The sequence below is a fragment of the Lynx rufus genome, unplaced genomic scaffold, assembly GCF_022079265.1.
Source record: "Lynx rufus isolate CCGP_SWC_20201006 ecotype Redwood Valley unplaced genomic scaffold, mLynRuf1.p SCAF_5, whole genome shotgun sequence".
Taxonomy (NCBI): Eukaryota; Metazoa; Chordata; class Mammalia; order Carnivora; family Felidae; genus Lynx; species Lynx rufus.
Window position 1 is genome coordinate 43805069 of NW_025814867.1, and position 27240 is coordinate 43832308.

The window sequence follows — 27240 nt, forward strand, 5'->3', positions numbered from 1 at the left end:
TATTTTATTTTATTTTATTTTAGAGAGAGTGTGTGTGTGTGTGTGTGTGTGTGTGTGTGAGCAGGGAAGAGAGGCAGAGGGAAAGAGAGAGAAAATCTTAAGTAGGCTGGGATCATGACCTGTGCCAAAATCAAGAGTCAGACCCTCAACTGACTGAGCCAACCAGATGCCCTTCTGTACTTTATTCTTAATTTTGCTATTAACCTTAAAGTGTTCTAAAAATTGGTTTTAAAAGCAAGATGGCAGAATAGCATGGACGTTCTTTTTGCGTCTCTCACCCCTGAAATGCAGCCAGATCAACACTAAACCATCCTGCACACCTAGAAAACTGATTTGAGGATTAACACAACAATATGCACAACCAGAACCACAGAACTCAGCAGGTATGCAGTGCAGAGAGGTGAACTGGGGGAGAAAGAAGCTGCAGAGGGCAGGGAGCTGTTTTTGCTTGCAAAAAAAGGACAGATGGGGGGAGAATACAAGAAAAGCAACCCCCCTCCAAAAGCAGCTGGAGAGAAAGTGGAAAAGTGAAAATATCTGCAGGGACTGAACTAAAAAGGGAGAAAGGAGAAAGCAGAGGGTTTAAATTCCATTAAGACTCTATACACAAGGGGAGTGCAGAGTCTGAAACTCTGAAGCTTGATACCTGGTGGATCTCTGGTGGGAAGGGCAAATCTCCAGAAGCATAGAGTAAGGTCTTTGGAGTCCTCAGGGCACATGGGGGGGAGGGGGTCGTTCCGTTGCTGGGAGGACATTTGGTAGAGGCTGTGTGACCTCCTCACAGGCAAAGGGCTCAGAGTACCCCTGAGAACAACCACATCCACTGGTGTTGGAACAAGGATGTTAAGGGGGAAGCCTGGCACCAGATGTGTGTTGTGATTTTCCATATCTGAAATACTGCTGCTACAAGACTGCAGAAATGTTTTCTGGGGTGGGCTGGTACCTAGCCACAGTCTCTGGGCATCAGCAGCAGCAAGGTCTTGGGAACATTCCTGGGTGTGGGCAGGCATCCAGCCACTGCTCAGTGAGACCCTCCCCCAGAGGGTCTGAACGGGTCAAAGCCACAGTCCCTCAGAAGTGAGGGGTTGGGAAACACAGCCCCAAATGATATAAAACTCAGGAGGGAGTTGCTGCCTGGCAGCATAACGACCTGGTCACAGATAAGTGTAGTAGCAGGGAGTAGATGGAAGCAGAAGACAAAGGAGGGATGCTTGACTGCAAGTCAGTGAGAGCACAAAGTTCTGATACTAGAGACTGGGTACATGGGTGACACCATTTTCACTGCTCCTGCACATGTGTATACACACCTACACTAACCACAACAATCCACCCCAGTAAGCTAAGCAGCGCCATCTAGTGGAAAATGGAGCCATTACATTAAACCCCGCCCAAATGGGCCAACAGCTCTCTTGACAAACACAAGTCTCTCCACCTGCTTAGAGTATGAAGTGTTTCCTGGCTTGACTTCTATGGGAAACCAGATGTAATTTAAATTGTATTTCATTCTGCTCACTGGTCCTTTTATTCAATAATTTTTTTCTTTTTCTTTTCTTTTCTTATTCTTGAATACAGAAGGAAAAAATTTTTTATTTTCCATTTTTATTAAAATTTGTTTAATTTTTTTCTACTATATTTTTTACTTTTTGTAAATTTTTAAAATTCAATTTACTTTCAACATTTCATTTTATTCTATTTTATTGTATTCATTTTTCAAATTTTCAAATGTTTTCCTTTTTTTCCTTTTTTTCTTCTTTCCTTTTTTTCCCTCTAATCTATCAAGCTTCTTTCAACAACCAGATCAAAACGCACATAGGATGTAGCATAATTTATTTGACTTGTGTTGTTTTTCATTTTTAATTTTAGTATTTTTAACTTTATTAATTCATTTTCTTCCTTCACAATGAGGAAATGAAGGAATTCACCCCAAAATAAACAACAGGAAGAAATGACAGCCAGGGACTTAACCAACACAGATACAAGAAAGATGTCTGAACCAGAATTTAGAATCATGATAATAAGAATACTAGCTGGGGTTGAAAATAGACTAGAATTCCTTTCTGCAGAGATAAAAGAAGTAAAAGCTAGTCAGGATGAAATAAAAAATGCTATAACTGACCTGCAATCTCAAATGGATGCTACAGTGGCAAGAATTGATGAAGCAGGGCAGGGAATCAGTGATAACAGGGGACAAACTTATGGAGAATAATGAAGCAGAAAAAAAGACGGAGACTAAGGCAAAAGAGCACAAAATAATAATTAGAGAACTCAGTGACTCATTAAAAAGAAATAACATCAGAATCACAGGGGTACCAGAAGATGAAGAGAGACAAAAAGGGGTAGAAATTTCATGTGAGCAAATCATAGCAGAAAACTTTCCTAACCTGGGGAAAGACAAAGACATCAAAATCCAGGAAGCACAGAGGACTTCCATAAGATACAACAAAAACGACCATCAGCAGGCATATCATAGTCAAATTCACAAAAGACTCAGGCATGGAAAGAATGATGAAAGCAGCAAGGGAAAAAAAGTCCTTAACCTACAAGGGAAGGCAGATCAGGTTAGCAGCAGACCTATCCACAGAAACTTGGCAGGCCAGAAAGGAATGGCAGGATATATTCAATGCACTGAACCAGAAAAATATGCAGCCAAGAATTCTTTCTCCAGCAAGGCTGTCATTCCAAACAGAAGGAGAGATTAAAAGTTTCCCAGACAAATAAAACTTAAAGGAGTTCATGACCACTAAACCAGCCTGCAAGAAATTATAAGGGGGACTCTGAGGGGACAAAAGACAAAACAAAACAAAAACAAAACAAAACAACCCCCCCCAAAACCCAAAAAATCTGAAAAGACCAAAAGCAACAAAGACTAAAAAGGACCAGAGAACACCACCAGAAACTCCAACTCTACAAGAAACATAATGGCAATAAACTCCTATCTTTCAGTACTCACTCTAAATGTCAATGATCTAAATGCTCCAGTCAAAAGACATAGGGTAACAGAATGGATAAGAAAACAAGATCCATCTATACGCTGTTTACAAGAGACCCATTTTAGACCTAAAGTCACCTTCAGATTGAAAATAAGGGGATGGAAAACCATCTATCATGCTAATGGTCCACAAAAGAAAGCTGGAGTAGCCATATTTTATCAGACAATCTAGACTTTAAAATAAAGACTGTAACAAGAGATGAAGAAGGGCATTATACCATAGTTAAGGGGTCTATCCACCAAGAAGACCTAACAATTGTAAACATTTATGCTCCAAATGTGGCACACCCAAATACATAAATCAATTAATCACAAACATGAAGAAACTCATTGATAATAATACCATAATAGTAGGGGACTTCAACATCCCATGTACAACATTGAACAGACCATCTAAACAGAAAATGAACAAGGAAACAATGGCTTTGAATGACACACTGGACCAGATGGACTGAACAGATATATTCAGAACATTTCATCCTAAAGCAGCAGAATACACACTCTTCTCCAGTGCACATGGAACGTTCTCCAGAATAGATCACATACTGGGACACTAATCAGCCCTCAACAGGTACAAAAAGATCACGATCATACCGTGCATATTTTCAGACCACAATGCTATGAAACTCGAAATCAACCACAAGAAAAAATTTGGAAAGGTAACAAATAGTTGGAGACTAAGGAACATGCTACTAAAGAATGAATGGGCTAACCAAGAAGTTAAAGAGGAAATTGAAACGTACATGGAAGCCAATGAAAATGATAACACCACAGCCCAAACCTCTGAGATGCAGCAAAGGCAGTCATAAGAGGGAAGTATATAGCAACCCAGGGCTTCCTAAAGAAGGAAGAAAGTTCTCAGATATACAACCTAACCTTACACCTTAAAGAGCTGGAAAAAGAACAGAAAATAAAGCCCCAAACCAGAAGAAGGCAGGAAATAATAAAGATTAGAGCAGAAATCAATGCTATCGAAACCAAAAATACAGAACAGATCAATGAAATCAGGAGCTGGTTCTTAGAAAGAATTAAAAAAATTGACAAACTCCTACCCAGTTTGATCAAAAAGAAAAAGGAAAGGACCCAAATAAATAAAATCAAGAATGAGAGAGGAGAGATCACAACCAACACTGTAGAAATACACACAATAATAAGAGAATATTATGAGCAATTATGTGCCAATAAAATGGGCAATCGGGAATAAATGAACACATTCCTAGAAACATATAAACTTCCAAAACTGAAACAGGAAAAAATAGAACATTTGAATAAACCCATAACCAGGAAAGAAATTTAATTAGTAATCAAAAATCTCACAAAAAACAAGAGTCCAGGGCCAGATGGCTTTCCAGGGGAATTCCAGCAAGCCATTTAAAGAAGACTTAACACCTATTCTTTTGAAGCTGTTCCAAAAAATAGAAATAGAAGAAAAACTTCCAAACTCTTTCTATGAAGCCAGCATTACCTTGATTCCAAAACCAGACAAAGACCCCACTAAAAAGGAGAACTACATGTCACAAAAACAGACACTCAGATCAATGGAACAGCATAGAGAACCCAGAAAAGGATCCACAAACGTATGGCTAACTAATTTTTGACAAAGCAGGAAAGAATATCTAATGGAATAAAGACAGTCTCTTTAGCAAATGGTGTTGGGAAAACTGGACAACGACATGCAGAAAAAAAAACCTGGACCACTTTCTTTCACCAGACACAAAAATAAACTCAAAATAGATGAAAGACCTAAAGGTAAGACAGGAAGCCATCAAAATCCTCAAAGAGAAAGCAAACAAACACCTCTCTGATCTTGGCTGCAGCAACTTCTTACTCAACATGTCTCCAGAGGCAAGGGAAACAAAAGCAAAAATGAACTACTGGGACCTCATGAAAATAAAAAGCTTCTGCACAGAAAAGGAAACAATCAGCAAAACTAAAAGGCAACCGACGGAATGGGAGAAGATATGTGCAAATGACATATCAGAAAACAGGTTAGTACCTAAAATCTGTAAAGAACTTCTCAAACTCAACACCCAAAAACAAATAATCCAGTGAAGAAATGGGCAAAAGATATGAATAGACACTTCTCCAAAGAAGACATCCAGATGGCTACCAGACCCATGAAAAAATGTTCAACATCACTCTTCATCAGGGAAATACAAATCAAAACCACAATGAGATACCACCTCACACCTAATGTCAGAACGGCTAACATTAAAAACTCAGGCAACAACAGATGTTGGCGAGGATGCAGAGAAAGAGGATCTCTTTTGCCCTGCTGGTGGGAATGAAAACTGGGTCAGCCACTCTGGAAAACAGTATGGATGTTCCTCAAAAAATTAAAACTAGAACTACCCTACGACCCAGCAATTGCACTACTAGGTATTTACCCAAGGGATACAGGTATGCTGTTTTGAAAGGGCACACGCACCCCAATGTTTATAGCAGCGCTATCAACAATAGCTAAAGTATGGAAAGAGCCCAAATGTCCATCAATGTATATATGTGTGTGTGTGTGTGTGTGTGTGTGTGTGTGTATAGATAGATAGATAGATAGATAGATACAGTGGAATATTACTCAGCAATCAAAAAGAATGAAATCTTGCCATTTGCAACTATGTGGATGGAACCAGAGGGTATTATGCTAAGCGAAATTAGTCAGAGAAAAACAAATATCATATGACTTCACTCATATGAGGACTTTAAGACACAGAACAGATGAACACAAGGGAAGGCAAGCAAAAATAATATAAAAACATGGAAGGGGACAAAACATAAAAGACTCTTAAATACAGAGAACAGAGGGTTACTGGAAGGGTTGTGGAAGGTGGGATAGGCTAAATGGGTAAGGGAAATTAAGGAATCTAGTCCTGAAATCATTGTTGCACTATATGCTAACTAACTTGGATGTAAATTACACAATAAATATATTTTAAAAAAAAGAAAAAAATGCTCTAAAAATCAAGCTGACAAAAGAATAACGGAAAACAAATGGTTTCCATTATGGTTTATTAACCATAAGGTAAAAACCATAAAGCTAAAACAATAAAGCTAAAAAATAAGAGGTAAGGGAATAGATGAGAGGGGAGAAAGGATAGGCTAGACTTTGTTGAATATGCATCTTTTTGTAGATCTGATGTTGGAACCAGGTGAATATGTTACATAATTATAAAATAATATTGTAATTATTATTCCTAAAAGACAATTCCTAAAAGAAATAGAAGTAAAATAAATTAAATAAACCTGTGTATCTGGTGAGTGGCAAAACTATGCAGAGAAGAACTATTCCAAGCAACTTTAACTCTGTAATTTGACTGAACATTTCCAGTGGGATCTATTCGAAGGACAAAAAAGGGCAGCAAACAAATCTTAAATTGTTTTCAGTAATTATATTGTTGGCTCTGGTCTTGTAACTGTGATTCTGAGGCTGTGGTAGGTATATTGTGTGATGAATTGAGTGAATATTTATCTTGTTATCATTGAGAACTAAGATTTTTCGGTACAGCTAAAGGGAGATACACATGTAAGATTAATAAGGTTAAGTGAAAAAAAAAAACACAAAAAGAATCTTTAGACCTGAATTTGAATACAACGTATCAGTATAAACTCATGATGAATTTTATCTTAAACTTTCCCCCCAGTTCTGCCCATTGAAAAGGCCTTTAGAAACAATGATTACGCCAATAGAAATTAGCACCCATAAGTGTTCAGATTATGGTTCAAAAAATAATTTTTTACCCAAAGAACTACGGCTTTTTGGGAGAAATGGCTGATCCCAGGTCTGGCTCAGAAAATGTGCAATATGAACCTTAAATAGCCTTTTATACTAGAAATCAAGGAAGCTGCAAAGACTATGAAGTTCATGTAAAAATCAAGGAGTCAACCTGAAAAATCCCCTCAGGGGCAAAAAATAGGATACTTTGGGCATCAGTAGGGATAATGGCAATGAATTCAAACACACCAAATATACTTAAATATGTGAGTTCACAATAGTACTCAAAAAGAAAAGAGGGGCACCTGGGGTGGCTCAGTCATTTAAGTGTCTGACTTCAGCTCAGGTCATGATGTCGTGGTTCATGAGTTCTAGCCCTGCATCAGGCTCTATGCTGACCACTCAGGCCTGGAGCCTGCTTCAGATTCTGTGTCTACCTCTCTCTGTGCCCCTCCCCTGCTCATGCTCGCTCGCTCACTCTCTCTCTCTCTCTCTCTCTCTCTCTCAAATAAATAAGCATCAAAAACATTTTTTTTAAAAAAAGAAAAGAAATTATGAAAAATCTTTGAAGTATGCTAGTGGAGAACTATTACTCTGAAAACTTGTAAATAAAGGGAAAGAATCAAACATTGGTCATTCCTTGCTTATATAATATGAACCTCAGGCTAACCAAACAATCCATTAAGGGAAGTTTCCATTTATGGAGGTATACTGGCTAATAAATAAAGAAGAATGATGGGTGGGTGGCACCCACCATAGAATAGTAAAATAGAATTTTACTATTGTGCAACCCCTGTTGGCTTATGAATCTAGGAAATGGTTGTCAGTGGCTGACAATATTCCCAACTGAGAGACAATTATATATTAAATACCCCCTGATGGAAGTACACAGTACCACACTTGGAAGTTGTATTGGAAAAAAAAAATCTAACCTGAATCTGATCAAGCCTGTTGACCTAGCCACTGATTTATATGAAATTGAGAGAAAGAGAAACAAACATGCTATAGGAATGCAATCAGTAAAATCTAGGCATGAGAAACTGCCATAAGATAAATACCCTTGCAACAGAAAAAAATGCAAGGAAATAATCTTGAGAAACATAACAACTGATTGCAATGTGTGTAATTATTTGGGTACTGATTCAGACAACAAAATTGAAATAATTAAGAGGCAACTGGGGAAATATGAATACATTGATTGGAAATTTGATAAAATTTGATAAAAAATTGATACTACTAAGAGATTATTATGATGATGATTTTAAGGTATGACAATTATATTGAAGGCATTTTTAAGAGGGTACTTATCTTTTAAAGGTTCATAGTAAAATACTTAGTTGAGAGATAAAAATATGATGGAGGTATATTTCTATTTCCTGGTCAAATGGCCATTTCCTTCTTTCTAAAAAATGTTTTAAGCAATATTTTCTTCAGTGAATGTTGAGTGACCTGTTACCATTTTTTTAATTTGTGTGTTGAAGTCTAAATATACATTAAAAGACCTTGGATTCCAAAGAAAGTTTGTTTCCAGCTCTTCTTGAAATAATCATGTTAGCCAGAGAAACTCCGCATAGTACAGCTGTCATGAGCCTGAGAAAAATTTATACTGAACATCATATGTAAAATCCTTACTGCCTCAAAACCCAGAATTTTCCCTGTAATAATGATAGTTCAAAGGGATTGGGAAATCATTTTTATTTTCCCTGACTGGACTTACCTGTCTCCCATTTTCATGTAAACTTCCTTTCCTGCATATTTTCATTGGCCCAATAAGCCCAGTGAATATATCTTTAGTGGGATCCACAGCAGAGTAATACATCTTAGATAGACAGACAGGGTCTTTGTAAGTGGGTCCCACTTCTTTGGGCACAGTCCATTCATAGGTAAATGTTTGTTGAGGTGCCACATGGGAGGCTGAAGGAGGCACACCTGTGAGAAGTGTCACAATGGAGAGGTTAAGTATGCTTTCTAATGTGGTCATTTGAGCCACAAAGTAGACTGGGTTTAGTCTAAGACAACCCACTTCTCAGTTCATTATTATGAATTAGAATGAAATCCTCCTTGAATGGAGTCCCACTTGTGCTCCTGTGCCAGGTCACGGATGGGTGTGATTTCCTTCAGGAAGCCTCCTCTTAACCAGTCTACGATTGGTGCCTCTACGGTCTGAATGTTTGTGTCCTCCCAGAATTCACATATTGCAACCCTAACACCCCATGTGATAGTGTTAGAAGGTGGTACCTTTGGAGGGTGATCAAGGTAATCCTAAATGGGATTAGTGCCCTTATAATAGAGATCCCACATAGCTCCCTAATCCCTGCCACCTTGTGAAAATACAATGAGAAGTCTGAGACCCAGAAAAGGGTCTTCATCCAACCATGCTGGCTCCCTGATCTTGGATTTTCAGCATCCCGAAATGTGAAAGATAAATTTCTGTTGTGTATAAGCCTTTCAGTCTGTGGTATTTAGTTATAGCAGCCTGAAGAGACTAGGAGAGCCCCTGAGAATGTCCCCAGCACATTTAATGTTAGATTGTGGGTATTTCCCTGCCCCCATCCCAGCACCCAATGGAACTTAACCTTCCTGAAAGGCAAGCATTGTCTCTATATTTCTATTGGCTAGAGCAACACCTGAAAATAGGAGGTAATCCATATATTTTCTATTGAATGATACTGAACTGAAAATAATTTCAGAACTGAAAGGAAACTGCAGATGATCCGGTTCAAATCTCCTGATTGTATACTTGGGGAAAGTGAGGCCAGAAAGACTTAATAACTTGCCCACAGTCGTACTGCAAGTGGTGACAAAGGCACTAGTCTTCTTCGGCCAGCCCTGACATATACAAATACCAAAATATGTGCATAAAATGGAATATTTTGTGTTATTAAAATGATATCAACATGCTTATGATGCTAAAGAAACAAGTTCAGTACAAAATTACAATGATAAGTAAATTTATATAACTGTGATCTCAACCACATTTAAAATATATAGGTACCCAGATGAAAGAGTAGAGGAACTATACAAGAATATAATACGGTTGTCTGTAGAACTATAGATAACATTGTTGGCTGTATCTTTTTATATTTTTCAAATATTCAAGTATTCATCTAATCTTATAATTGCAAGAACATTTTCAAATTTAAAAATCACCCAAGGAGTACTTCAGAAATGTATAACTGATGTAATCCTAATTAGTTACTAACAGCACTGTTAAAAATCATCCAATTAAGGCAGAACAAAATTCCATAAACCAATTGGAAATGGAAGGAGAAGAGGTTAACTTGCTTCCTGCCATGATGCCTACACATGATACATGAGCGGCTTCCTTGGAAGATCCTGCCTTCAGTTTTTGCAGGACAGTTTTCCCTGGTGACCAGCACAGTGGGTTATTAAATATTGTTTGGTTACAGAATGTTGTACTCACTTCCACTTGAGGGGTTGTGATGTGAGGCATAGTAGGAGCCCTCGTTGTCCTTACTGACTCTCACCCCAATGGGCTCAATACTGAGGGGATATGTTCCTTTGTTATGGAAAGTGACTCTGATCGTGTCTCCCACCTCTGCCCAAATGACAGGACCTAGGGACAAAGAGAACATTATTACCCACCCTTGGTATATAACATACAGAGTACATAAGACAGTTGTTTTCTTTGGCTTATCCTCTGGCAGAAACCACTGGAAGCAACATTTTATTTGTGGGAAATGGAAAACCTAGTTTTTTAAAACTCCATTATCAATTTGACATGGCAAGGCTCGAAAGAGATGAGAAGGGTTTTTTGATTCGACTTTAGGTTAAGAAAATCTGTTACTGTTTTTATCCAAGTCAGTTCACCGGCTTTATACATCTACAAGAAACTATTCAGTGTGTATCTATACTCTTTTCATCTTCGTCTTCGGTTGGCCAGATGGGTGACACTTGTCCCAAGAGTCAGGGGTGTTCTATAAACCTTGATCACCCTAAGAGGGTAAGTTAAATTGTGTTGGATGTGAAGAGTAACACTTTTGTGGATTTTTCTTCACCAAAATTAATATTATTACCAAATATAGAATAAAAACAGATACATAGTGCATATTTTATGTAACATATAAGATGATATTGAGAGCTTCCCATGTGCTTTTCTGAGTTTTTATGTGTATTAACTCCTTTAATCTTTACAACACTTTTATGAGGTAAGGACTGTTATCATTATTACTGTTTCCATTTTACAGAAAGAAGGCAGAGCAGGCTGAGTACTTTCAAAGGTCACATGGTTAATAGGTGAGGAGTGAGGATAGTCTGAATCTAGACTTTGTATGTTCACCCATTATATTCTGCCTGAAAGCCTGAGCAAGAACAGGTCTCTGGGCTGTGGACAAGGCTCTATGACAGAGGCAGTCTCTTTCATTAATAGCCTGGATTTTATTTCTAAGGAAGTGTACCTTCAGCTAAGAACAGAGGCTAACAGCTTTGTTGTCAATTTAAACCAAGTCATAAATACACAATTCTCCTTACGTCTTGAAGAAAAAAAAACATCATTATTTGAAGCTAGCATAGTTTTTAACGATGAAGATTTACTATTGGTAATTTACATTGGAAAATTAATTAGCTGCTACATTTAATAGTTGAATGACCTTCCACAACTCTAGTTTATACATAGAAATCATACTGCAGTTCTTGAAGTTTCTATTCTTTCTGAGGTTGGGTAGCCCAGGAGAAGAGTATAATAGTCATCGATACTCTGCCTGGACTCACCCAGGATGCCAAGATGTTCCTCTTCAGGGCCCCTCTTCTTTTGATTTGTGAAGGAGGCATCTGTGTACTCACGATAAACCAGCTTTTTATAAGATCCTCCAATTCTTGTAGGACCTTGTTCAAAAAATACCTCTGAAGCACTGCCAAGAGAAAAAGGGTTTAACAGTGGAGTTGAAAACAAAACAGAAAGCAGGTATTCATATACAATACTAACTGAAGAGAAAAATGATGACCAGCGCTCAGAGGTAATTATTATTCATTATTTATCAAATATCTAAAAAGAAGCAGATGGTACTAGGCACTTCACAGAAGGATGTTCAACTAGAGTGGAGAATCATGGTGTAGAGGTTTCACTTTTTCAAGTGAAGGGAAACAATTTTAAGATGGCTCGCGTCAACCCCTGATAGTTATACTATTCTACGATAGTATCTTTTTAAACAAATTATAAAAGGTTTAAAAATACAATAGCTAGCTTATTGCATATGAGCACCCACCAGGTACTTAGGAGCTTTCATTTATTATTTGAAACTCCCATAATAAGGTGGCAAAGTTGGCATTATTCTCCCCAGTTTACAAATGGAGAAATTATATCTCAGAGAGGTGTTTGACTTGCCAAAGTCATCCCATTCATCTCTTCTTCCATTTAACAAATGTAGAGGACATATGCTTTTTTGCCAGGAACCTTGGTATGTGCTGATGGTATAACCATAAGCAAGCTGGACCCATCTCTGTCCACATGGACTTGACAGAGAAGACAGACTGTGAGCCAATCAATGTAATAACATTGATATTAATATCAATATTATTGATTAATTGCATGTGCAATTAACATGCAATAAGCACAGGGTGTTATGGAGCAGTTTGGGGGAAGTGGTAGGAAGAGGCTCCAAAGGCTTTCCAAAGAAAATGATTTTTAAAAACTATCTAGAAGAGAAGTAGAGTTAAAAAGATGAAGTATAGGGGCACCTGGGTGGCTCAGTCTGTTAAGCAACTGACTTGGCTCAGGTCAGGATCTCGCAGTTCAGTTCGAGCCCTGCTGTGCTGACAGCTCAGAGCCTGGAGCCTGCTTCAGATTCTGTGTCTCCCTCTCTCTCTGTGCCCCCCTTTTCTCTCTCTCTCTCTCTCTTTTCTCAAAAATAATAAATAAACATTTGAAAAAAAGATGAAGTATAGGTGGGGGGGGGGGAGAATGAGGTGGGTGTTTACAAAGAGGAAATAGCCTATGGGAAGACTCAGAGGAAAGAGTGAATATGTCATGTTTTACAAAATATGACAGGAGCACAGTGTGCAGGGCAGGGCAAAAGAGAGACAATGGGACAGAAGAGAGAGAATGAGGCTTGGAAAGATGCGGGGTGGACAGCAGGACCTTGCTAAAATTTCAGTAGTCCATCCCAGAGCAGTGGGAAAGCTTTGAAATATGTAAACATTTAGGATTAGTGTTTTAAAAGGATCCCTCAGGTGAGGAAAAAATAGACACTTTTTGGAGATGTTTAGGATATAGTGAGATAGTACTTGAGGAGAGGAGGAGGGAGTGGGGAAGTGTGGAGTCAATGACGGTACTCAGGTTTGGGGCTTCACTGATGGATGGATAATTATAGTATTCACAGAGAGGAGGAAATTCAGGTATATGGAGAAAACAATGGTTCAGATGTGGACATGCTGATTTGGAGGGACCTCATCTAAGCAGGGTGTTTTTAAGCAATTAAAAATGCAAATCTGCAATTTACAAGAGCCTTCTGAGCTGGTGATACAGCTCTGGAGTCATTGCCTCTGGATGTCAGTGTAGATTGGGACTTAAATTTCTGCTTCAGGAATCAGAGACCTGGGTAGAGCCAGGCCCAGCTATTGATCTGTCATGCATCATTGAGTAAGTTACTTAACCTTTCCAAGTAGATAGGTGGCAAAGAAGGCATCTCTTAGGAAGTGATATTTGAGCAGAGACTTGAAACAGGGATGTGGCATAATTTCATCAACACTTTTGAAAGATCACTTTGGGTGCTTTATGGTGAATGGACAGTAGGAAAGGAAGACTGAGCAGGGAAGAATGGCTGGGAGGTTGTGGAACTCACTAGACACATACAGGAGTAGCTGCTGTACCCCAGGGGATGCTATTAAGAAAGTGAAAAGAAAACCTAATGAATGGGGGAAAATATTTGCAAACAATGTATCTGATAAGAGATTAATATCCAGAATATATAAAGAAGTCATATACTTTAACAACCACCACCAACAACAAAAACAACCCAACTCAACAACAGGAAAAGGACTTGAACAGACTTCTCCAAACACCAGCGACATGAAAAGATACTGAACATCACTAGTCATCAGGAAAATGCAAATCAAAATCACAATAAGATACAGCTCCACACTCAAGAAGATGTCTATTATTTTACAAATGGAAAATAAATATTGGTAAGTAGGTAGAGAAATTGGAACCCTTGTACATTACTGGTAAGCATGTAAAATGGTACAGCCACTGTGGAAAACAGTACGGCTCTTCCTCAAAAAATTAAAAATAGGATTGTCATAGGATTGAGCAATTCCATTCCTAAGTATGTACACAAAACAACTGAAAGCAGGGATGTAAACAATACTTGTACTTTCAATGTTAATAGTTGCATTATTCACAAAAAGTAGAAGCAACCCAAATGTTCATCAACAGATTGATGGATAAATAAAATGTGGTATATGCATACAGTGGAATATTATTCAGCCTTAAAGAGGAATGAGATTTTCATAGATGTTACAACATGGATGAGCCTTAAAAACATGCTAAGTGGAATAAGCCAGACAAAAAGGGACAAATATTGTTATTCCACTTGTAGTAAGTGCCTAGAAGAGGCAAATTCATGGAGACAGAAAGTAGAAGTTATCAGGGATTAGAGAGCTACTGTTTAATGGATACAGACTTTCTATTTAGAAAAATGAGAGTTCTGGAAACAGAGTGTGTTGATTGTACAACCTTGTGAATGTACTTAATGCTGCCGGATTGCACAATGTTGTATTTTCATGAAAGAAAAGTAAATAAATTAATTAGTCTAATTATATTCAGTATTTTCTGAGGATTTTGTCGACTATCTGATAACTTTTTTACATCCATTTTTTCGTGGACTCAAAAGTCATATTTCTCAAACTTGGACTCATACCAAACACCTTAGTAAATATTTAGCAGTCTAGTTACTCAGTTTCAGGTACCAATTAAAATGTTAATTGCTGAATCAGTTTTTTATTCTTTCTTTCTTTCTTTCTTTCTTTCTTTCTTTCTTTCTTTCTTTCTTTCTTTCTTTTCTTAGGGAGGCATACTTTGAAATAATAGTCCTTCTTCTGAATTACCTTCCAGGTGCTGTTAAATTTTCTTGGGTGAAGGTGTCTATTCCAGAGGGTGCGTAGTTCCAGATGATTTCCTCAGCAGCGATGTAGTAATGCCTGACATGTTTCCCAAGGATACTGTCCTCTGATGAAGGCTTGTTACAGTCTTGTACCTGGAAAAAGGCCTGCAGACCAGCTGAAAATCACATGGAAGGAGACATTGGTTAATGGAGCCAATGTTTCTCCCTCCTACTGCCTTGTAAACACCGCTGATGAAATGACAGATGGAAACTGAAGAAATAGACAGCTAGAAACAATATTAAAAATGATAGTAAACAGTTGTAAATAAATTACTGATGGAAAATTTGAGCAGTAAAACTTCCCCTTATGGCACAGAGAAGAGATATTAAGCACTAGTATTTTTAAAAAAATATTGTACCAATCTTTGTGGGGTTTCACTTGGGATGTCTTTTGATGAGAAACAAAAAAGGACACATTAAAAGACAAGTAATAAAGAGAGACTTTGCCATATTTTAAGGGACGGGGTGGAGTGGAGGAGGGGGAATAGAATGAGCATATATTATTACTGTTCTTGGACAAAACAAAATGGTTATGTACCTGCTGTGCTGGGTCTTCTGAGACCAAGGTGACATTTAATAGTGAGATTATATTTGAAGGTCAGAGTAACATGCTAAAAGACCCAGATTTAAGCTAGTTTCTTCAGGAGATCAATATTACAAACTAGTATTTTTCAAGAACAAGGAATGTTCTTATGTTGAAGAGATGAAGGAGGTATTTAGCAAGTTAAACAAAGGAGTAGCTGGACTCAAAGAACAAAGTTGGTTGTGTTTGATAGAACCAAATTAAAACAAACAAACAAACACTTTTCAGCACAGTATATAAATCTTCTGGTGTTTACAATATTGTGTATTTTACAAAGCGAAGAAGTTGTATATACTTCTCAGTGTATACCTATACTTTTAGGACAGAAGAGTAATTCAGGGCCAGTTATGCTTTTTCTCAAATTAATATATTTTCATATTTCATTATTTTGTAAAATTCTAGTCTTTCAGTTTTTTTTATTATATTATGATGCATACCATCATAAGAATAAAATTAAATTACCAGTTCAAAGTTCAGATTATTCTAAAGATATTTAACTTTTAGATTCTTTTTAAAAAATTTTTATTTACTTTTAGATTCTGATTCCCAGTTATCACCCCATTAGTAGTGTAACAGATACATGACTCTTTTTTTGGCCGAAAGCTCATTTCAGGTAAAGATGCCTTACCTTTCAGGTGGTTGAGATTCTGACAGCTAAGCATCCATTCTCCAGGACTCTGGGCCACCATAAAAGCTTCAAAGAGGGTAGCAGGAAAGAGATTGACTGTATCAATACGGTAGCCCTTATTAGTCAATACTTGGCCGTGGAAGAAAGCTGAGTGCACATCAATTTCATTACCCATGCCAAAAAGATACCATTTTACTTTGTCTTCTGCACACATGGAGAGTCCTGGGAGACTTCCAAAAGTATATCCATTCACAGCTGTAAGTCAAGATCAGAGATTGTGATTAAAAACATTGGTGCCTGGGATGGTAATAGTTATCTCTATAGAAATAGATATCAATTTGGATTGGAAAATACCTGGCACATGTACTGCTATTCCTTCCTCCGTACCTACATCAGACATTGCTAATCAATCATAGCACTCTTATTTTGGACCTGAATCCAGTCTCAGGATTTTTGTCAACACATTAGCAGATGAACACAACAATGAAGATGAAACCTATTTTTTCTCTGTTATAAGCTATACACATTAGCTGTGTAGCTGTGTATTAGTATGTGTATATGGGTATTTGTAAATATAATGTATGCATATATATGTGCATATATACAAAATGTACACACGTAGAGTAAATTTTAGAAAGACTGAAGGTTATTTCATAATCAATCACATATCATGTTGATAGTGGTAATATTAATTTCAATTTTTTCTTTTTGCATGTTAGGACTTTGCTGATTTTCTGCAGTGAACATGAATTCCTTGTGTCATAAGAACACAAGGAAAGCTTTTTTCTTTTTTTAGAGATTATAAGTCAAAATTGGAAGAGATGTGACGGCAAAAAGAAGAAATCCAGGGGAAAGATAGTAAGGACCAGTACAAGAGCCACAAAGACCTAAAAATTCAAAGGCAGAATGGCCCAAGACCCTTTAAAGAAACCTAGGGGGACTTTAATACTCCACTTACAACAATGGATAGATCATCCAGACACAGAATCAATAAAGAAACAAGGGCTCTGGATGATACATTGGATCAGATGGACTTGACAGATATATTTAGAACTCTGCATCCCAAAGCAAAAGAATATACTTTCTTCTCAAGTGCACATGGAACATTCTCCAAGATAGATCACATAATGGGTCACAAAACAGCCCTTCATAAGTATACAAGAATTGAGATCATACCATGCACACTTTCAGACCACAATGCTATGAAGCTTGAAATCAACCACAGGAAAAAGTCTGGAAAACCTCCAAAAGCATGGAGGTTAAAGAACATCCTACTAAAGAATAAATGGGTCAACCAGGCAATTAGAGAAGAAATTTTAAAAATATATGGATACAAATGAAAATGAAAATACAACAATCCAAATGCTTTGGGATGCAGCAAAGGCAGTCCTGGGAGGAAAATACATTGCAATCCAGACCTATCTTAAGAAACAAGAAAAATCTCAAATACAAAATCTAACAGCACACCTAAAGGAAACAGAAGCAGAGCAGCAAAGACACCCCAAATCCAGCAGAATAAGAGAAATAATAAATATCAGAGCAGAAACAAATATAGAATCTAAAAAAACAGTAGAGAAGATCAATGAAACCAAGAGTTGGTTTTTCGAAAAAATAACAAAATTGATAAACCTCTAGCCAGGCTTCTCAAAAAGAGAAGGGGGAGGACCCAAAGAGATAAAATCATGAATGAAAATGGAATTATTACAACCAATCCCTCAGAAATACAAGCAATTATCAGGGAATGCTATGAAAAATTATATGCCAAAATGTCGGGGAAGATGGTGGTGTAGGAGGATGCTGGGCTCACGGCGTCCTGCGGATCACTTAGATTCCACCCACACCTGCCTAAATAACCCAGAAAACTGCCAGAAGACTAGCAGAACGGATTCTCCAGAGCCAAGCGTAGATGAGAGGCTCACGGAACAGAGTAGGAAGGGTGGAGAGGCAGTGTGTTCTACACGGACTGCTGGGAAGGAGCCAGGGTGGATGGGCAGCCTGCTGGCAAAGCAGAGCCCCCGAGTCTCGCTTGCAAAAGCAGAGGGGCCGGACAGAGTGTGTTCTGACAGCAAGCGGGACTTAACATCTGGAAGGTTATAAGTTAACAGCTCTGCTCGGAGAATGGGAGGGCTGGAGGACAACGGGAGGGAGAGTTGTTGAGCCCCGGACGACAGAGCTCAGTTTGGCAGGGAACAAAGGCGCTCACCAGCGCCATCTCCCTCGCCCATCCCCCAGCCAAAATCCCGAAGGGAACCAGTTCCTGCCAGGGAACTTGCTTGCTCCACGCAAACACCCAACACTGTGCTTCTGCGGATCCATCCCTCCGGCGGGTCTGACTCCCTCCCGGTGCCGCAGGGCCCCTCCCGAAGCAGATCTCTGAAGGAAAAGCGAGATGAGCCTGCCCCTCCCGCCCCTGTGCACCTTGCCATCCACCCCAGCTAATACGCCAGATCCCCAGCACCACAAGCCTGGCAGTGTGCAAGTAGCCCAGATGGGCCACGCTACCCCACAGTGAATCCCGCCCCTAGGAGAGGGGAAGAGAAGGCACACACCAGTCTGATTGTGGCCCCAGCGGTGGGCTGGGGGCAGACATCAGGTCTGACTGTGGCCCCGCCCACCAACGCAAGTTATTCAAGACAGCACAGGGGAAGTGCCCAGCAGTCCCGCACCACTCCAGGGACTATCCAAAATGACAAAATGGAAGAATTCCCCTCAAAAGAAACTCCAGGAAATAGCGACAGCTAACGAACTGATCAAAAATGATTTAAACAATATAACAGAAAGTGAATTTAGAATAATAGTCATAAAATTAATTGCTGGGCTTGAAAACAGTATAGAGGACAGCAGAGAATCTCTTGCTACAGAGATCAAGGGACTAAGGAACAGTCACGAGGAGATAAAAAATGCTATTAATGAGTTGCAAAATAAAATGGAGACTACCACAGCTTGGATTGAAGAGGCGGAGGAGAGAATAGGTGAACTAGAAGATAAAATTATGGAAAAAGAAGAAGCTGAGAAAAAGAGATAAAAAAATCCAGGAGTATGAGGAGAAAATTAGAGAACTAAGTGATGCACTAAAGAGAAATAATCTACGTATGATTGGTATTCCAGAGGAGGAAGAGAGAGGGGAAAGGTGCTAAAGGTGTACTTGAAGAAATCATAGCTGAGAACTTTCCTGATCTTGGAAAGGAAAAAGGCACTGAAATCCAAGAGGCACAGAGAACTCCCTTCAGATGTAACTTGAATCAATCTTCTAATGACATACCATAGTGAAACTGGCAAAATACAAAGATAAAGAGAAAATTCTGAAAGCAGCTAGGGATAAATGTGCTCTAACATATAAAGGGAGACCGATAAGACTCGTGGCGAATCTCACTACTGAAACCTGGCAGGCCAGAAAGGAATGGCAGGAAGTCTTCAACGTAATGAACAGAAAAAATATGCAGCCTAGAATCCTTTATCCAGCAAATCTGTCATTTAGAATAGAAGGAGAGATAAAGGTCTTCCCAAACAAAAACTGAAGGAATTCATCACCACTAAACCAGCCCTATAAGAGATCCTAAGGGGGATCCTGTGAGACAAAGTACTAGAGACATCGCTACAAGCATGAAACCTACAGACATCACAATGACTCTAAACCCATATCTTTCTATAATAACACTGAATGTAAATGGATTAAATGCGCCAACCAAAAGACATAGGGTATCAGAATGGATAAAAAAACAAGACCCATCTCTTTGCTGTCTACAAGAGACTCATTTTAGACCTGAGGACACCTTTAGATTCAGAGTGAGGGGATGGAGAACTATTTATCATGCTACTGGAAGCCAGAAGAAAGCTGGAGTAGCCATACTTATATCAGACAAACTAGACTTTAAATTAAAGGCTGTAACAAGAGATGAAGAAGGACATTATATAATAGTTACAGGGTCTATCCATCAGGAAGAGCTAACAATTATAAATGTCTATGCGCCGAATACCGGAGCCCCCAAATATATAAAACAATTACTCATAAACATAAGCAACCTTATTGATAAGAATGTGGTAATTGCTGGGGACTTTAACACCCCACTTACAGAAATGGATAGATCATCTAGACACATGGTCAATAAAGAAACAAGGGCCCTGAATGAGACACTGGATCAGATGGACTTGACAGATATATTTAGAACTCTGCATCCCAAAGCAACAGAATATACTTTCTTCTCGAGTGCACATGGAACATTCTCCAAGATAGATCACATAATGGGTCACAAAACAGCCCTTCATAAGTTTACAAGAATTGAAATTATACCATGCATACTTTCAGACCACAATGCTATGAAGCTTGAAATCAACCACAGGAAAAAGTCTGGAAAACCTCCAAAAGCATGGAGGTTAAAGAACACCCTACTAACGAATGAGTGGGTCAACCAGGCAATTAGAGAAGAAATCAAAAAATATATGGAAACATACAAAAATGAAAATACAACAATCCAAATGCTTTGGGATGCAGCAAAGGCAGTCCTGAGAGGAAAACACATTGCAATCCAGGCCTATCTCAAGAAACAAGAAAAATCCCAAATACAAAATCTAACAGCACACCTAAAGGAAATAGAAGCAGAACAGCAAAGACATCCCAAACCCAGCAGAAGAGAAATAATAAAGATCAGAGCAGAAACAAACAATATAGAATCTAAAAAGCTGTAGAGCAGATCAATGAAACCAAGAGTTGGTTTTTTGAAAAAATAACAAAATTGATAAACCTCTAGCCAGGCTTCTCAAAAGAAAAGGGAGATGATCCAAATAGATAAAATCATGAATGAAAATGGAATTATTACAACCAATCCCTCAGAAATAACAAGCAATTGTCAGGGAATAACATTAAAAATTATATGCCAACAAATTGGACAACCTGGAAGAAATGGACAAATTCCTAAGCACCCACACACTTCCAAAACTCAAACAGGAAGAAAAAGAAAATTTGAACAGACCCATAACCAGCAAAGAAATTGAATCAGTTATCAAAAATCTCTCTACAAATAAGAGTCCAGGACCAGATGGTTTCCCAGGGGAATTTTACCAGACATTTAAAGCAGAGATAATACCTATCCTCCAGCTGTTCCAAAAAATAGAAAGAGAAGGAAAACTTCCAGACTCATTCTATGAAGCCAGCATTACTTTGATTCCCAAACCAGACAGAGACCCAGCAGAAGAAGAGAACTACAGACCAATATCCCTGATGAATATGGATGCAAAAATTCTCAATAAGACTAGCAAATTGAATTCAACAGCATATAAAAAGAATTATTCACCATGATTGAGTGGGATTCATTCCTGGGCTGCCGGGCTGGTTTAATATTTGCAAATCCATCAATGTGATACATCACATTAATAAAAGGAAAGATAAGAACCATATGATCCTGTCAATCGATGCAGAAAAAGCATTTGACAAAATTCAGCATTCTTTATTAATAAAGACCCTTGAGAAAGTCGGGATAGAAGGAACATACTTAAACATCATAAAAGCCATTTATGAAAAGTCCATAGCTAATATCATCCTCAATGGGGAAAAACTGAGAGCTTTCCCCCTGAGATCAGGAACACAACAGGGATGTCCACTCTCACCACTGTTGTTTAACATAGTGTTGGAAGTGCTAGCATCAGCAATCAGACAACAAAAGGAAATCAAAGGCATCAAAATTGGTAAAGATGAAGTCAAGCTTTCACTTTTTGCATGATATTCCATGTAGATGACATGGAAAACACGATAGACTCCACCAAAAGTCTGCTAGAACTGATACATGAATCAGCAAAGTCGCAGGATATAAAATCAATGTGCAGAAATCAGTTGCATTCTTATACACTAATAACGGAGCAACAGAAAGATAAATAAAGAAACTGATCCCATTCACAACTGCACCAAGAAGCATAAAATACCTAGCAATAAACCTAACCAAAGATGTAAAAGATCTGTATGCTGAAAACTATAGAAAGCTTATGAAGGAAAGTGAAGAAGATACAAAGAAATGGAACAACATTCCGTGCTCATGGGTTGGAAGAATAAATATTGTTGAAATGTCAATACTACCCAAAGCTATCTACACATTCAATGCAATCCCAATCAAAATTGCACCAGCATTCTTCTTGAAGCTAGAACAAGCAATCCTAAAATTCATATGGAACCACAAAAGTCCCCGAATAGCCAAAGTAATTTTGAAGAAGAAGACCAAAGCAGAAGGCATCACAATCCCAGACTTTAGCCTCTACTACAAAGCTGCAATCATCAAGACAGCATGGCATTGGCACAAAAACAGACACATAGACCAATGGAATAGAGACTCCAGAATTGGACCCACAAAAGTATGGCCAACTAGTCTTTGACAAAGCAGGAAAGAATATCCAATGGAAAAAAAGACAGTCTCTTTAACAAATGGTGCTGGGAGAACTGGACAGCAACATGCAGAAGACCATTCACCATTCACAAAAACAAACTCAAAATGGATAAAGGACCTGAATGTGAGACAGAAAACCATCAAAACCCTAGAGGAGAAAGCAGGAAAAAAACCCTCTGACATCAGCCGCAGCAATTTCTTACTTGACACATCCCCAAAGGCAAGGGAATTAAAAGCAAAAGTGAACTATTGGGACCTCATGAAGATAAAAAGCTTCTGCACAGCAAAGGAAACCATCAACAAAACTAAAAGGCAACCAACGGAATGGGGAAAGATATTTGCAAATGACATATTAAACAAAGGGTTAGTATCCAAAATCTATGAACAACTCACCAAACTCCATACCCCAAAAAACAAATAATCCAGTGAAGAAATGGACAGAAGACATGAATAGACACTTCTCTAAAGAAGACATCCAGGTGGCCAACAGGCACATGAAAAGATGCTTAATGTCACTCCTCATCAGGGAAATACAAACCAAAACCACACTGAGATATCACCTCACACCGGTCAGAGTGGCTAAAATGAACAAATCAGGAGACTATAGATGCTGGAGAGGATGTGGAGAAATGGGAACCTTCTTGCACTGTTGGTGGGAATGCAGACTGGTGCAGCCACTCTGGAAAACAGTGTGGAGGTTCCTCAAAAAATTAAGAATAGATCTACCCTATGACCCAACAACAGCACTTCTAGGAATTTACCCAAGGGATACAGGAGTGCTGATGCATAGGACCACTTGTACCCCCAATGTTTATAGCAGCACTCTCAACAATAGCCAAATTATGGAAAGAGCCTAAATGTCCATCAACTGATGAATGGATAAAGAAACTGTGGTTTGTATATACAATGGAATACTACATGGCAATGAGAAAGAATGAAATATGGCCCTTTGTAGCAACGTGGATGGAACTGGAGAGTGTGATGCTAAGTGAAATAAGCCATACAGAGAAAGACAGATACCATATGTTTTCACTCTTATGTTGATACTGAGAAACTTAACAGAAGACCATGGGGGAGGGGAAGGGGGAAAAAAGTTACAGAGAGGGAAGGAGGCAAACCATCAAAGACCCTTAAAAACTGAGAATAAACTGAGGGTTGATGGGGGGGTAGGAGGGAGGGGAAAGTGGGTGATGGGCATTGAGGAGGGCACCTGTTGGGATGAGCACTGGGTGTTGTATGGAAACCAATTTGACAATAAATTTCATATAAAAAAATAAAAATAAAATAAAGAAACCTAGGATCACTATTCAAACTGGGTGGTCCTAGAGATAAGATAGAAATTGGTTCTGGGAAGCACCATGAATGTATGTGATACAACAGAGGTACAACCAGACCTATCCAGACTAGACCTTGAGTAACTTTTTCTAAAATCTATTTTGTTAGTGCATAACAAAGGCAGGATTGAAGTATAGAAAGAGGACCTTCCAGCCAGAAATAAACAAAAGTTGGTGGGGGGGAATCTGTACTTTGTTAATTAGTTTGTTTTTCTGCTTTGGTAGTTATTTTTGTATTCTCCATTTCTGAGTAAAGGTAATTTTGAAGAAGCTGAATACAAACCAACAAAAAGCCATACTTATTGGTCTAGCTGGTGTTAAGAGATTTAATTTCTTATGCAAATTCTGAGTGATAGATAACCTTACTAAGCTCATTATTTTGAGTCTGAGAATTAAGGAGGAGCCTAGGCAGTAAAGAAAGCATTTCTAGAAGAAATAAAGTGAATTAAAAGATAGAAAAAAATGATGCAGAGGGACAATGTATATATAAAAGAAATACCTTTTAGAACTGTAGTTTGAGCTATTTTAAGTATAGTTCAATGCTTTATGATATAAAGGTAATTTTCAGCATTTAGTTTAATAATTTTAGGCGGCCTCAAATAAATTTTAGAATGAGTTTAATAAACAAACATATAAATATAACATACGTATACATTGAACCAAAATTGATGATATTTTCTCCTTATTAGTTTGGGAACAATTTGGTGTATCCAGTTTTACCTGGCACAGAGTTTTGATTTGATCTGTTTAGCTAAATATGAAGTTGCAGGTTTAATATGCTTTCTTATCAGGGCCAGAGATTAGAAACATACTACTTATTCATGTGAAAGAATAGATCTAGCAGACTTAATGGATCAAGAAAAATAAGATTAAGTTAACACGCTTTCTGTAATCTTACAATACATCCTGTTACTCTCTTGGAAATCTTCGTTATCTTCCTCAACTTTCTCTGGTTCAGAGCAGTAGGTTTTAATGTTGTCATAAAGGTACCAGCTGAGATTTTCATCCACCACAGAAAACATCAGCACAAATTCTTGGTCAATATTTTTTTCTTTTTCTTGATCCAGAGAATCTGAAGTGAAAATTACTATTTTAGTAGAAGTTACTCTTTAGCATGTATTTTTAGCAGGTGATTTATAGCTTTAAAATTTTACTTTTCTAATACACCCCCAATCTGGATTTGTCACTTCTGTTTTACAGATGGAAACACCAGGAAACTTTATGTTCAGTATCCTGAACTTACAGATACTCATATATCTGGATGCCCATTGACCACGTAACTATTCAATGCTTTTTTGGCAAATGAGAAGGTTGGAATTCAAAGTTGTGTGTGTATCTTCTGGTGCATACATCCACAAACTAAGACAGTAAGTCTTTGAAGGTAACTCATTCTGTTCAAGTGAGAATTAGCTTTCAAGCTCTTTTTTTTTTTTTAAGTAGGCTTCAAGCCCAACGTGTGGCTTGAACTCATGACTGTGAGATCAAGACCTGAGCTGATGCTTAACTGACTGAGACATTCAGATGCCCCTGGATTTCAAGCTCTTGAGCTGCATTGTCTTTTTCATGATGCTGGAAATAGTTACTGTGATATTATATTTACCAACGCAATGCAGGTAACTACAGATCTAACACCATGGAGTGCCACTAAGGGAGTCACTTCTGGTAAAGTCACACATCTCTTCAACACCACTGTTGGAAACTGGATACAGCAAACCTATCTTCCAGGAGAGCATGTTTCTTGCAGCGTAGTAATGGGTGTGAATACTTGTACCATTTATTTCTTCTTCTTCTCCTACCCTGTTGTTTTCCCCTTTTTATCTAGATTCACTCCTTCTCAACCTTACCTACTCAGTTATAACACAGAAGATTTGACTTCTATGTTAAAAAACAAAATCCTCTGTCTCTTGCCTGTTGGTCATACAATGTGAGCAACAATGAAAAAATTTACCTTTTTTACAGAATATTAAAGGTCCGATGAGTCCTGAGGCGATATCTTTTGGAGCATCAATGTGGGAATGGTAAATCCTGGTCACACAATTGCTATCTTCCTCACCAGGACTTTGCTCTTCGGTGGCGTTCATTACATATGTGTACTGCTCACCAGGAGGCACTTTGTCATCTGCTTTGTGAAAATCTGTGGTGTTATCAGGATAGATGGCCCCTAAGAAGCAATACACAGTGAAGTTACAAAGTGAATGTATTTGAACTTAAAAGAGAGAATAGATGATTCATTAATTTATTTGGCAAACGTGTATTCAACTTGTAGTATGTGCCCCTTTGGGAATGTAGTGATGTCCTATTTGAACACACAAGTGTGAGAGGCTAATGACTAGGGGGTCTGGAAGCTTCACCAAAAATTTGGTTGTTATTTTTTAACTTACTGAATACTTACTGAATCTTAAGGGAGTAGTAATAGAGCATAGTGACTTCTGGTTTGCAGTGTAAAGAACCACTTTTGCTCTGGGGTCATGGTATGGAAGTATGAACAAAATGGCTACTCTCTCTTATCATTTGAGACATCTTATAGGATGTCAAATTTCCGCCCATGAACTATGGATTTTTAAAAATTCTGTACTTTTACTTTTGGAAATTTCCAAAAATACGTAAATGTTGAGGAAATAATATGATGAACTTCCATTTACCCATCAACCAAGCTTTAATAATGATAAACTCAAGACCAATCCTGTTTCATCTACACCCCCACCCACTCTTAACCCCATCACCATCGAATTAATTGTAAAGCAAATCCCAGGCATCATATCATTTCACTAATAAATACCTGAATATATACCTCTAAAGGATAAGAACTGTTTTTTCCTTTAACATGAAGACAATATAACTACCATGCCTTAAAAATGATTAATACCCTACCATGCCATGAATTTGTAAAAAAGAAATAAGATGGCAGTCAGCCTCTAAGCTATGAATGTAACTGTTTGTTTCAGAAAAACAAATAAAAATATATGGTCAAAACATTCACCTTCTAAAGCAAAGCCTCTGTAAAAAAGAAAACTAATAATTTTAAAGCTCTAATTTTATCTTAATTTCCAAACTTAATCCTTGTAATTTCAATTAACATGGTCTCCGCATTTTTGCTTATGATAATGCCTGACATTCATTGAGCTATTACCATGTACATCATTGTCCCTATTTTATATATGAGGAAACTGAAGCGCAGAGAATTTAAGTAACTTAGCTGAGGTCATTATTCAGCCAGTGAAAGACAAGGCTGCACTTGAAGCTTTGTCTATTACTTTCAAAGTCCTCGCTCTTATCCATAACAAAACCCCACCTCTTTTTATCATTATCATCAACAAGTACTAAAAATGATATCACAGACACCAAACCTATTCTTTGTTCTTCCTATACCATCTTTAAGGTTTCTAAGTCCTACATTCAAATGACCTTTCTGTTAATTGTATCTCAGATGCGACTCTGGGGTCATCCAGCCATGTGTACCATTTGACTGATGCAAGAGACTACTCAGACTGCCTTAGGTAGGACAG

General features: G+C 38.0%; 1 protein-coding gene across 5 annotated transcripts in view; it reads right to left on the reverse strand.

Moving 5' to 3' along the window:
• The window catches only part of CP (ceruloplasmin), a 72004-nt gene that overhangs the window by 36571 nt on the left and 8193 nt on the right, over nt 1-27240 (reverse strand). For all 5 annotated transcript variants that reach the window (XM_047099303.1, XM_047099302.1, XM_047099306.1 and 2 more), the window contains exons 3-9: nt 25683-25895; nt 24633-24806; nt 16030-16284; nt 14763-14934; nt 11430-11569; nt 10123-10275; nt 8416-8627 (exon numbers count right to left, since the gene is read on the reverse strand). In XM_047099303.1, coding sequence (XP_046955259.1) covers nt 8416-8627; nt 10123-10275; nt 11430-11569; nt 14763-14934; nt 16030-16284; nt 24633-24806; nt 25683-25895 — 1319 coding nt within the window. The remainder of the gene's footprint in view (nt 1-8415; nt 8628-10122; nt 10276-11429; nt 11570-14762; nt 14935-16029; nt 16285-24632; nt 24807-25682; nt 25896-27240) is intronic.